At 43.5% G+C, this 12,068-nt stretch overlaps 1 protein-coding gene across 1 annotated transcript; it reads right to left on the bottom strand.

Annotated features, from left to right (window-relative positions):
• Positions 1-6,500: 6,500 nt before the first annotated feature.
• LOC112394210 (apolipoprotein F-like) lies at positions 6,501-9,743 on the bottom strand. The gene is given in 5 exon segments (XM_024736877.1): positions 6,501-7,157; positions 7,159-7,332; positions 7,334-7,459; positions 7,461-7,862; positions 9,729-9,743. Coding segments are annotated over 4 exon segments (750 nt in total). The 5' UTR covers positions 7,580-7,862; positions 9,729-9,743; the 3' UTR covers positions 6,501-6,826.
• Between the last annotated feature and the right edge of the window lie 2,325 nt (positions 9,744-12,068).

Below are 12,068 nucleotides of genomic sequence, written 5' to 3'. Positions count from 1 at the left end.
ATATCAAGTGTTGATGAGAATCAAGTAGAACTTTCATACATTGGTACAATCACTTTGGAAAACTGGCAGTTATATGTGTATATATATATATATATATATACACACATACACATATATATGTATATATGGTTAAATATATACCCATCCTATTGCCTAGCAATTTTTCTTCTAAATATTTACCAAAGAGAAATAACACATGTCCCATAAAAGAAAAGAATGTTCATAGCATATTTATCCATAATAGCCCCAAATTGGAAACTACTCAAATATCCACTAACAGGTGCACGAATTTTAAGAAAACTGTCGTATATTCACAAACTGATATATTACTTAGCATTAAAAAGCTATAAACTACTGATACCCATGAGAACATTGATAAAGCGTAGACACGCTGAGCAGAAGAAGCCAAACTCAAAAGACATATTCTATGATTTCATGTGTGTGAAGTTACAGAGAGGCAACACAGCTACACAGAAATCAGACCAGTGTTTGCATGCGTGGAGGGAGTCATAGGAGACGAGGAGGGCAGGGAAGTGAGATTGACTGGGAACTTTCTAAAGTGTAGGACATGTTCTGTATCTTGATTGGCCTGGTGATGTATCTATGTATCTATTTATGTATCTATCTCTGTGAGTTCCTGTTTTTTTGTGTGTCAAAGCACATTGAACTGCTGTTTAAAATCTGCCTGTTTTATTATAGGTTAATTATACCTCAGCCAAAAAATTATTAACAAAAGTGATCTCTGAGTGATCAAATTTGGGGGGCTTTTTCTTTTAAATTGTCCAGATTTTTTTGCAATATGGATATATTACATTTACTACCAGAAAATAAAACCAATTCTTTCATTTTAAAGAAGATATTAAAAAAAGAGAAGATATTAATGGATCAACCAGCAACAAAAATGTGTATATCCTTTGACCCACAAATTCCACTTCTGGGAAATTATTTCCGGAAAATAAGAATGAATCCAGGATGGGGGGATGGGTAAATTAGGTTAAGGGGATTAAGAGGTACAAACTTCCAGTCATAAAACAAATGTCACAGGCTTCAAGTTAGTATGAAGAGTAAAGTCCAATTTTTGCTTAAAAATATATGTGCAGGGACTTCCCTGGTGGTTCAGTGGTAAAGAATCCGCCTTCCAAGGCAGGGGACGCAGGTTTGATCCTTGGTCAGGGAACTAAGATCCCACATGCCGCGGGGCAACTAGGCCCTGGAACCACAGCTACTGAGCCTGCAAGCCTCAACTAGAGAGAGGAAACCCGCACGCCACAACTAGAGAGAAGCCCGAGTGCCACAACAAAACAGATCCTGCATGCCACAACGAAGACCCGACACAGCCAAAAATATAAATACATAAATAAATAAATATTTTTTAAAAAATGTATGTGCATATTACAGTTATAGAAAAATTCTATAAGGATAGTTGGACACCCAAATATTAATAAACTAGCCCTATGATGTGGGTCTATAGGTAATTTCTCTTTACTTTTTTACATTATGTTCACTGCAAACAAAAGTAAAAAAATACTTTACTCATACAAGATTAAAAAGGAAAAAATCAGACTGTCAGACTGTGGGTTAGGGAATTCCCTGGTTGTCCAGTGGTTAGGACTCTGGGCTTTCACTGCCAAAGGCACGGGTTCAATCCCTGCTCGGGGAACTAAGATCCTGCAAGCCTCATGGCACTGTCAAATAAATAAATAAATAAATATTTTAAAAAGATTTTGGGTTAAACCATCACTCCCACTGAACAAAAGGCTGGGGAGTGAGAATGAGGCTGCAGAGAGGCCACGGAGTCAGGCAGGAGAGATGAAATCATTATGAGGAGGGGAGAAACATGAGACCAATACCCCCTGATGGCTATAGGGTAGTGGATCTCAAAGTGTGGTCCCAAGACCATCACCAGCCTCAGCGTTACCTGGGAACTTAGAAATGTAAATTCTTAGGCCCCATCCCTGACCTGCTAAATCAGATACTCAGAATAAGCTGAGAAATCTGTGTGAGTTTTTTGTTTTGTTTTGTTTTTTCCACACCACGCAGGCTTTTGGGATCTTAGTTCCCCTGACCAGGGATCGAACCCAGGCCCTTGGCAATGAAAGCATGGAGTCCTAACCACTGGACCGCCAGGGAATTCTCCAGAAATCTGTTTTAACAAGCTCTACATGTGATTCTGATGTACGGTCAAATTTGACCACAGCTATTGTACCATTAAAGGTTAGGAAGCACAGGTGGCAGTGTGGGGTAAGAGTAGGGCGGGAGGTGCTTCTAGCCACTTCTCCAGCTGCCCCAAATATATTTGTTAATTGTGTAAATTACTGAATGGATCCTAAAGATCTAAAAGTGAGTAAGGCAGGATCCTTACCCTCTAGGAGCTCACAATTTAGGGGGAGAAGTAGGAAATGTGCTGTAACACCAGAGGATTTGTGCTATAGCAGTGGAAAGAAGAGAGCTCAACTGCCAAAGTTTCTCCATAGATTCAAAGGGTAACAGGGACAACTTTTCAAAAGGAGTGACAATTGAGCTGAGTCTTGAAGGCAGAGGTTTATCCGGAGGACAGGTGAGGTATGTGTGTGTGTGGTTGGAGCCTTCTAGTAGAGGGACGGGCATGACCAACCATCGAGAGAAAAAGCCTGCTTTTGGAGTATGGAAAGTAGTCCAAGATGAAGATGACTTCAATGTAAAGTAGGTATGTGGGTGGCATGGACCTAAGGCTGCCAAGGTTGGACAAAGACCAGACACACTCAGAGGCTCTGGACTCCGTCTTGAAAGTAGTGGGGAACCATCAGGTTTTCTGGACAGGGGAGTGATAGAATCAAACCTATGTTTTAGAAAGATAACTCAAGAGGCAATGTGGAAGGTGGACTTAGGAGGAGGGGAGATTAGAGTGAGGAGGACTAGCAGGACGGCTGCTGCAGGAATCTCAGTCGGAGATGACAAATTGCAATGAGTAGGAAGAGATCTAGAGTAGTCAAAGTTATAGAAACAGAAAGTAGAAGGATGGTTGCTGGGGGCTGAGGGGAGGGGGAAATGGGGAGTCATTTAATGGGTAGATTTTCAGTTTTTCAAGGTGAGAAAGTTCTGGAGATGGGTTGCACAACAACGTGAAGGTAGTTAACACTATTGAACTGTACACTTAGAAATGGTTAAGAAGGTATATTTTACGCTATGTGTTTTTTACCACAATTTTTAAAAAGCTAAACTGGGACTTCCCTGGCGGTCCAGTGGTTAGGACTCAGTGCTTTCACTGCCGTGGGCCTGGATTTAATTCCTGGTCGGGAAACTAAGATCTCACAAGCCGCCCAGAGCAGCCAAAAAAAAAAAAAAAAAAAAAAAAAAAAAAAAAAAAAAAAAAAAACTAAGAAAAGAATGAAGAAGAAAAAATTTTCAGATTGAGTAGACTCACAGGATACCAGAAAATAGGTGAAAAAAACCCCATACTTCATGTATTAGTGTGCCAGGGCCGCCATAACAAAATACCGTAGACTGGGTGATTTAAACAAAAGTAATTTATTTCTCATGGTCTGGAGGCTACAAGTCCAAGGTCAAGGTGTTGGCAGGTTTGGTTAGTCCTGAGACATCTCTCCTTGGCTTGCAGATGGCTGCCGTCTTGCTGTTCCCACACATAGCCTTTCCTCTGTGTTTATGCATTTCTGGTGTCTTTTCCACTTCTTATGACACCAGTCCCCTTGGATTAGAATCCCACTCTTTTTTTCTTGTTGTTGTTTAAATTTTATTATTTATTTATTTTTGGCTGCGTTGGGTCTTCGTTGCTGTGTGCGGGCTTCTTCTAGCTGCAGTGAGGGGAGAGCTACTCTTCGTTTTGGTGCACAGGCTTCTCATTGCAGTGACTTCTTTTGTTGCGGAGTGTGGGCTCCAGGCACGTGGGCTCAGTAGTTGTGGCACAGGGCCTTAGTTGCTCCACGGCATGTGGGATATTCCTGGATCAGTGCTTGAACCCTTATCCCCTGCATTGGCAGGGGGGTTCTTAACCACTGCGCCACCAGGGAAGTCCCTAGAATCTTACTCTTATGATATCATTTAACCTTAACTACCTCCTTAAAGGCCCTCTCCCCACATATAGTCACGTTGTGGGTTAGGGCTTCAACTAATGAATTCTGAGGGGGGACACAATTCAGTCCATAAAAGCTAGAGACATTATCATGTAATACCAACAATAAAAACTATGAATAATAATTTAAAACTTGGAAAGAAAAGTTAGTTTCTCAGTTGTACCACCCACATTTCAAGCACCCAGTAGACACATAGGGCTCTTGTCCACCATATTGGACAGCACAGATATAGAACATTTCCATCATCTCTCAAATTTCTGTTGGATTGCAGTAGTCTGGAAATTGTGGGAGAAGTCATAAAACCCCTAAGATTGTAATTGACTCTATTTTAATACACCCCCAGGTCCCTCTTCCCTACCTTAATCAGAGGGATCATCCTCATTCCAACCACCTGGAATTTCAACAAGGACTGGTAAGACTTGTCACCTCTGATTTTCAGTACGTGAATTAGCACATCTGTGAAAGACCTGCTGGCCTGGGCAGCATTCTTGCTCCTGGGGCCATCTGATCTTTGGGAAATCTCAATTTATTGCAGTACCCAGAGCCTAACAGAATAAAGCAAGCATGTATATGATTTAAGGAGTCATATGATTTTATGATGAAGGGAAAAAGCCTGTTTTGTTTTGTTTTGTTTTTGAGGGAAGAGGATTCTCTTCACTACCATGAATAATGACAGACTGACATAATCATAGTTGAATATTCTATTCCATATCTGAAGTTTAGGATAAGGGAGTTGGTGATAATTTTAAATTCAGTTTAATTCCTTCTGTGAATAATCTCTTTATTTATATAAAGCAGAAGATTCCTACGAAAAGTATCTAAGTCATGGCCCTTGAAAAAGGCCCGAAATGAGTAGGAGCTGACTTTACTTCAGGAGTCTTGTCTTCCGAGGCCATGGTTGTTGTTTGTCCCCCTGGGTGATTCACATCTGTGGTGCCTTCCAAGCCCTCCTCCCTAGTCTCTGACAGAGGGGTATTTGCCTCTTTTTCATGGTAATAATGGTTCAGCTGCTGAACCCCAGATTTTGCTGCAGATTTAAGCACAGAACTCACCAGTAGCCCCTGGGTCCCCTGATAACCTGGGCATGATCACCCGAAGGCTGGAGCCTAGGTCTATGGCCTCATCTCAGCCTCACTCCTTGGGTCTATTGTAGTTCTGAGCAGCAGAGTACAAAGCTATGCCTGACTTCGTAGTAGATTCCCAGTCCTGGCAACAGCTGGACCACGTTGTACATATGCTGCTCTTGCTCATACTAACATTGTAGAGTAGAGAAGGCACATCTTTATCTCCCTGGATCAGGCTGAACCCTGCCTAAGAGCTGTGGAACAGAGACCAGGGCACTCCCTGGGAGGCCCCTCCCTGTGCTGCTGTCCATGTGGCAGCATGGCAGCATGTATTTGATTGAAGAAAACCTGCATGGCTTTCACATCCTCCAGGCTATAAAGATGAAGCTGCAGGGTCTAGGAATCAGTCTCATGATCAGTCTGCTCCAGGGACATCCTTGGTGGAGTACAAAGTGGGTGAGGCCAGCCAGGGACTTTGGGAACAGAGTCTGGCAGAACCAAGAGCCTGCTGTGGGTGGCTGGATCCCCAGAGATGAGGAAAAAGGCACCAGGGTCTTTTTCTGGGCGCCACATGAAGTGACAACCACAGGGTACAGCAGGAGGCACTAAAGGAGCAGGTCATGGTGGGTCGTGGTGATGTCTAGCTGGATCTGACTATACTAGAGTGGAAGACAACACACAAACTGTTTCCTTTGGGCTGTGGTCTGAAGGAACCCAGAGCTCAGTTAGAGGACATCTCACCCATCAACTCCCAGCCTCTCTTCCTTTTAAGTTTGGGGCCAGGGAATGGGACTCAATTGCTCTTCTTGGTCTCCCTATCCAGATCACCAGGGACTTCCTCTGCTTTATGTGGGCCCCATTCCATGCAGGTATGGGGCCCCAAATTACCACACAATCCAGTCAGTGAGAAGTGAAACTGCTCTGGTAGATCTAGACCCACTCTGCCCAGTTCTCTGTCCCATAAGGAGGAAAGATGGTTGCTTTCCCCAATGATCAGCAAGGGATATGACCTCTATAATTATTTGCCCATTTGTACTGACTGCTCAAACCTTGTCCCCCTGTTACACATTCAGCCTGAAAATACATTGGCACTTCCTACATGTCCCTGCCACATTTCATCTCCAGCTCACAAAAGAAGCCGTGGAGGGAATTTCCTGGTGGTCCAGTGGTTAAGACTCGGCACTTTCAATGCTGTGGGCCTGGGTTTGATCCCTGGTCAGGGAACTAAGATCCCATTTTGCACAGTGCCCGCCCCCCCCAAAAATGCCACGGAGACCTGCCGTTAAGAGAGATCAAATAACAGTGATTCTGATATAGAAGCAACATTTAATTTCTCTTTTCAGTTTAAAAATTAACACAAGCAAGCTATAGCATCCAGTTGGGGAATTAGAAAGTAAAAGGTAGATGAACGGGAAAGATTACAATATCCTTCATGTCTAGTACATAATATAACCACAGTATCTTTCAACTGAAATAAAGAGAAATTGGGAGAAAAAAATAGGGGCTAGGACCTATTAAGAGAGGGGGCAAAGGTGACTCTGGTCACATGTCTTTCAGCACTGGGATCAAATGAATAGCACACTTCTGCCCTAAGCTGTCTCAACATTTCTAACTACCTGTTGTGCACAGCCCTGGTACACAGTCCTATCGAAGACATTTGAGACAGGAGATAGGATTCCTCGGAGGCCTTCCCTATCCAAAAACTGTCTGGAAATGTTTCTGTATTAGTCCCAGTATAAGGCACATCAGAATGGTTGTGGAATGCTTGACAAAGTATATCTGATCTTCCATAGGCATTGTGAAGTCTTTAATCTCAGGGTTTTCCATCAGCCGTTTGCCTACTCCTTCCAAATGCTCCCAAGATTTATCTGTGCACTTCTGGGTGACACTAATGACAGAAATCTTTAACTCTGTTACCAGCTCAGTGGAAGGGAGCATCTCAGCAAATTCAACTATCAGTTGCGCTGTCTCGTAGAGCACCCACTTATGTTCCTGCCTACATGCCTCAGGAAGGGTAACAGTGCTGCACCCACCTAAGCTCCCCTAAGGATCCCCCCAGATCCTTCAGAATGACCTTAGCATTACCAACCCCTTCTTCCTTATTGTGCTTTTTGCTCTCATGGATAAGGGTTTCAGTGGTATCCTTTCCTCCCATCTTAACAAGCTGAAGCTGCAGAATGTGGGCCTTGGTTGTGCAGGGCCGCCTCCAGAGCTAAGTTGGATAGGTACTCAGAGAGAGGGGCTAACGAGGGGACTGTGTGCAAGAGATCCTGGCAAGTATGGGGATCTGGGAGAGGGATCTGGTTGGAGAGCAGATGAAACTGGAGGATGCCCAGTTTCTGTGAAAGATGGCTGGAAGTTCAGGGCCCCTTCCTGGGCATTTCTTGGAAAGGCAGCCCCTTGGGACAGCAAGACACAGCAAAGGAGCAGCACAGCCTGGATCATGGTGGGTCAGCAGAACAGCCCTGCTGGAAAGAAGCAATGCTGAGATTGGGAAGTGGGGAAAGGTTTGGGACGAAGAGACACCAGGACTGGTCAGAGCTTGGAAGTGTCTTAGCCCTTGGAAATCTCAATCACGCTGGACATCAAACCTTATAGGCTGTGGGAGATACTCACCTGCTCCTGGTGAAAAAAAGAAACCAGAGGAATGAGATGGTCTGAACATGTCCTTTGCCTCTGTGCTTCTCTGATCTGAATGACTGCTTTCTAGATCTGACCTTCTCTTTACCTGAGACAAAACAGTTGACCCCTCTGAAAACAGTGAAGGACATAACATTCACAAATATTTATCTGCCTCTTCTTAGTTCAGGCTTTGCCCTTACCTTTGCCCCCATGCTGAAATCAGGTTTCTCCCTTTTCCTGCCCCATATCCCTCTCATCCTAACGATTTCTCTAGACCTAAACTTCGATGAGAAAAAACTCCTCTGGGTCTTCTGGGGAAGTGGGAGGTGAAAGGCAGGGATACCAGTGATTTCTGGGTAGGAGACCCCAAAATAGTTCTTTAAAAATTTTTATTATTACTATTATTATTATTTTTTTTTGCGGTACACGGGCCTCTCAGTGTTGTGGCCTCTCCCATTGCGGAGCACAGGCTCTGGACGTGCAGGCTCAGCGGCCACGGCCCACGGGCCCAGCCACTCCGCGGCATGAGGGATCTTCCCGGACCGGGGCACAAACCCGTGTCCCCTGCATCGGCAGGTGACTCTCAACCACTGCGCCACCAGGGAAGCCCATAAAAATTTTTATTATTTTTTAATTGAAGTACAGTTGATTTAAAATTTTCAATGTTGTGTTAGTTTCAGGTGTACAGCAAAGTGATTCATATATATATATATATATTCTTTTTCAGATTCTTTTTCATTATAGGTTATTACAAGATATTGAATATAGTTCCCTGTGCTATATAGTAGGTTCTTCTTGTTCATCTAGCTTACCTATAGCAGTGTGTATCTGTTAATCCCAAACTCCTAATTTATCCCTCCCCCCCACCCGGTTTCCCCTTTGGTAACTGTAACTTTGCCCAAAATATTTTATTTATTTATTTATTTGGCTGTGCCAGGTCTTTGTTGTGGTACGTGGAGTCTTTAGTTGTGGCATGCAGGATCTTTTAGTTGTGCATGCACGAGGGATCTAGTTACCTGACCAGGGATCAAACCCAGGTCCCCTGCATTGGGAGCAGAGAGCCTTAACCACTGGACCACCAGGGAAGTTGCCCAAAATAGTTCTTATTCAATGGATTTAATAGGTAGAGGAATAGGACAATAGAATCCACCAGAAGTCAGACCAGATAAGAGCAACTTTTCAGTGTTTACATTAATTCCAGTGCAATTCCCTAATTAAATGCATCCATTACCTTGATAGTACCCCTTTCTAAGCCTACATCAAAACTATAGGAATAGGGCTTCATTTCTCATACAGGGGTCTAGGTGAGAAACTGTAGTCTGAACAGTAAGGAACAATGGCATATGGTGCCTCCTAAAACTGGTACAAAAGTCCACACATCATTGTGGCATAAAGGTTTCTCTCTGGTGCCATAACCCACCTTGGAACACAACCAAAGGGAACAGGTCAATGAAGGGGTCTTGGGTCCCTCCTCCTATCTTATTCTCTCCTCCCAGTCCCAGGATGGCTCCCTAATAAGCAAGAAGAAATCAGTCCCTAGAATAAGAGAAGTTAAGTCTTCAGATAGTTACAGGGACACTTTACTAAAACTGGGAGAACTAGATGTAGAGGTATCCAACACTATTGCCTGAAATTCTTGGACCCTAAGTCCACAGGGAACCTCAAGACTCTACTGCTTCCGGACAGCTTAGAGAAGTTTTTGGGTCCTGCCAGATTCTCCCATTTCTGACTTGAGTTCACCATCCATAACTGGACCTCCAGTTCTACAATCAGTGTCATCCTCATCCTCAATATGAAAATTACTTTTCCTTGAAATTCCTTGAATTTCCAACTCTGGTGCCTTGGGAATGACAGGAAAGAGAGATTGTGTAAATATGTAGGGGGATGGAAAGTGGTGGTGAGCTTGTCTCCAGGACTGAGGAATGACAGAGGGATGAAGACAAAGCCAGGTCCCCCCAATCAGACTTCCTACCTTTGCTCCTGTCCTCATCTTCTATCTGTTCATCAATTCCCATTAGCTGTCACTTCTTGGATGATGGGTTTTTTAATAGTTCATTTTTGGGAATTCTCTGGCAGTCCAGTGGTTAGGACTCCATGCTTCCACTGCACGGGGCACGGGTTTGATCCCTGGTTGGGGAACGAAGATCCCACAAGCCACGCAGCACAGCCAAAACAAATAAATAAATTAAATAAAATGGCTCAAGAAGAAGAGTCCAAAAAAAAAAAGTTTATTTTTTAGAGTAGTTTGAGGTTTATAGAAAAATTGAGCAGAAAGTACAGAGTTCCCAAATATTCCCTCTCCCCCAACCCCTCAGTTTCCCCTATTTTTAACATCTTCCACTGGTATGGTACCTTAGTTACACTTGATTGTTATATTATTTAAATGTTACGTATTATTATTACCTAGGTCTACAGTTTACATTAGGGTTCAGCTCTTTGCATTGCACAGTTCTATGGGTTTTACCAAATGTATAACGTCATATATCTACATTTACAGTATCATACAGAATACTTTCACTGCCCTAAAAATCTTGGGTGTTGTTTTTAGTTGTCAGTCCCCATCAGCCTGGTTTCCCACTGAGATAGGAGGCATCGAAGTAACTTCATCAGCCCCCTAGACCAGCAAGGCTGGTACATAAGTAATCAATAGCGTTCCTATTATCCCCTTGGGACCCCAGACCTGCTCTCCTTTTGCTGGCTAACAGGAGGGCCCTCAGGGGTTGTGCTCAGTACTCCTCCTCAGGCCTTGCCCTCCAGAGACTTCAGGTTCCAGCACTGGCTGAAGCTTTCCTCCTCTGAATGACTCAAAGAAGCATCTAACTTTCCTGGGGTTCAGCATGCCTGGACTCCACAGGAAGTTTTCCCATGGGGTCAAAGAAGTACAAAGTGGCAGCAGAGTAAAAGGACTAGCCTCTAGATTTACCAGATTGTATTAACAGCTACTCTGTGCTTAATGCTGCACTGGTGAAGATCAGTAAGCGCTGGGACCCTTATTATCATCGCTTTATTCACCTCTGTATACCTAGTCTTTGGGTAATCACATCCAATTGACACCCAGTGCCCAACACAGTGACTCCTACGTAGGAGGCACCAAATACACTGTTGTGTTAGTTGGATATATTAATGAATGTACCTGTGGGATCCAAAGGTGAATACACCGGATCCTGGCTTTCAAGTTCACAGTCTAGTGGGAAAAAGAACAAGATGAAACCCTGTAAGACTGGTGCTTTATCAGGGGAATGAACAAATCCCAGCTGTAAAAGTGATTGCTTTTGGTTTGGGGTTCAAAGAGTGACAAAGGGCTTCCCTGGTGGCACAGTAGTTAAGAATCCGCCTGCCAATGCGGGGGACACGGGTTCGTGCCCTGGTCCGGGAAGATCCCACATGCCGCGGAGCGGCTGTGCCCGTGAGCCACAACTATTGAGCGTCCGTGTCTGGAGCCTGTGCTCCCCAACGGGAGAGGCCGCGACAGTGAGAAGCCCGCACACCACGATAAAAAAAAAAAAAAAAAAAAAGAGTGACATAGACTGCTTCACAAAAGAAAGCACATTCGAGCCGATTTTTGGAGGATGGCTAGGAGACTGGCAGAATCAACAGCTTGGTGGCGTGAAAAGTTCCCTCTATGAGAGAACACAGCAAAAACATCCTTCAGAAATTAAGGTAAAATCAAGATGTTCTCAGATTAAGGAAAACTAAGAGAATTAGTCACCAGCAGACCTACTCTAAAAGAACGGCTAAGGGAATTTCTTTAAACAGAAAGAAAATTATTTAAAAAAAAAAAAGCTTGAAATGTCATAAAAAAGAGCAACAGAGTGAAAGATATGTATGATAATATACCATCTTATTCTCATGAGTTTTCTAAATCATGTTATGTGATTTAAGTAAAAATTATAACATTGCCTTATGTGGTTCTCAGCATAGAGAGAAGAAATATTTAAGATAATTACAGTATAAGTGGGGAAGGTAAAGAGACCTAAGGGAACGCAAAGTTTCTATACTTTACTCAAACTGGTAAAATGTGTCTTAGCCCTCGAAAACGCCAATTACCCTGGACATAGCTTCACCTCTACCTTCAGAGGCTATGGGAGGCAAAAAAGATAAATTAGAGAAACAAGACAGTCCAAACGCATCCCTGACCTAGGGCTCTCCCTAATCTGAATGACTATTTTCTGAATCTCACCTTCACTCTACCACAGCTGGAAACACAAGAGGGCCAGGAAGCTAATGGTTTACAAGAATTGGGAAGGACATGACATTTGCAATGTTTACCCATCTCTTTCTTGCCCAGACTTCCCCTATGCCCCAGGCTGAC

The sequence above is a fragment of the Neophocaena asiaeorientalis genome, unplaced genomic scaffold, assembly GCF_003031525.2.
Source record: "Neophocaena asiaeorientalis asiaeorientalis breed wild unplaced genomic scaffold, Neophocaena_asiaeorientalis_V1.1 scaffold134, whole genome shotgun sequence".
NCBI classification, from domain to species: Eukaryota; Metazoa; Chordata; class Mammalia; order Artiodactyla; family Phocoenidae; genus Neophocaena; species Neophocaena asiaeorientalis.
The sequence above is the reverse complement of the archived record's forward strand: the minus strand, read 5'-3'. Positions and strand labels throughout refer to the sequence as shown.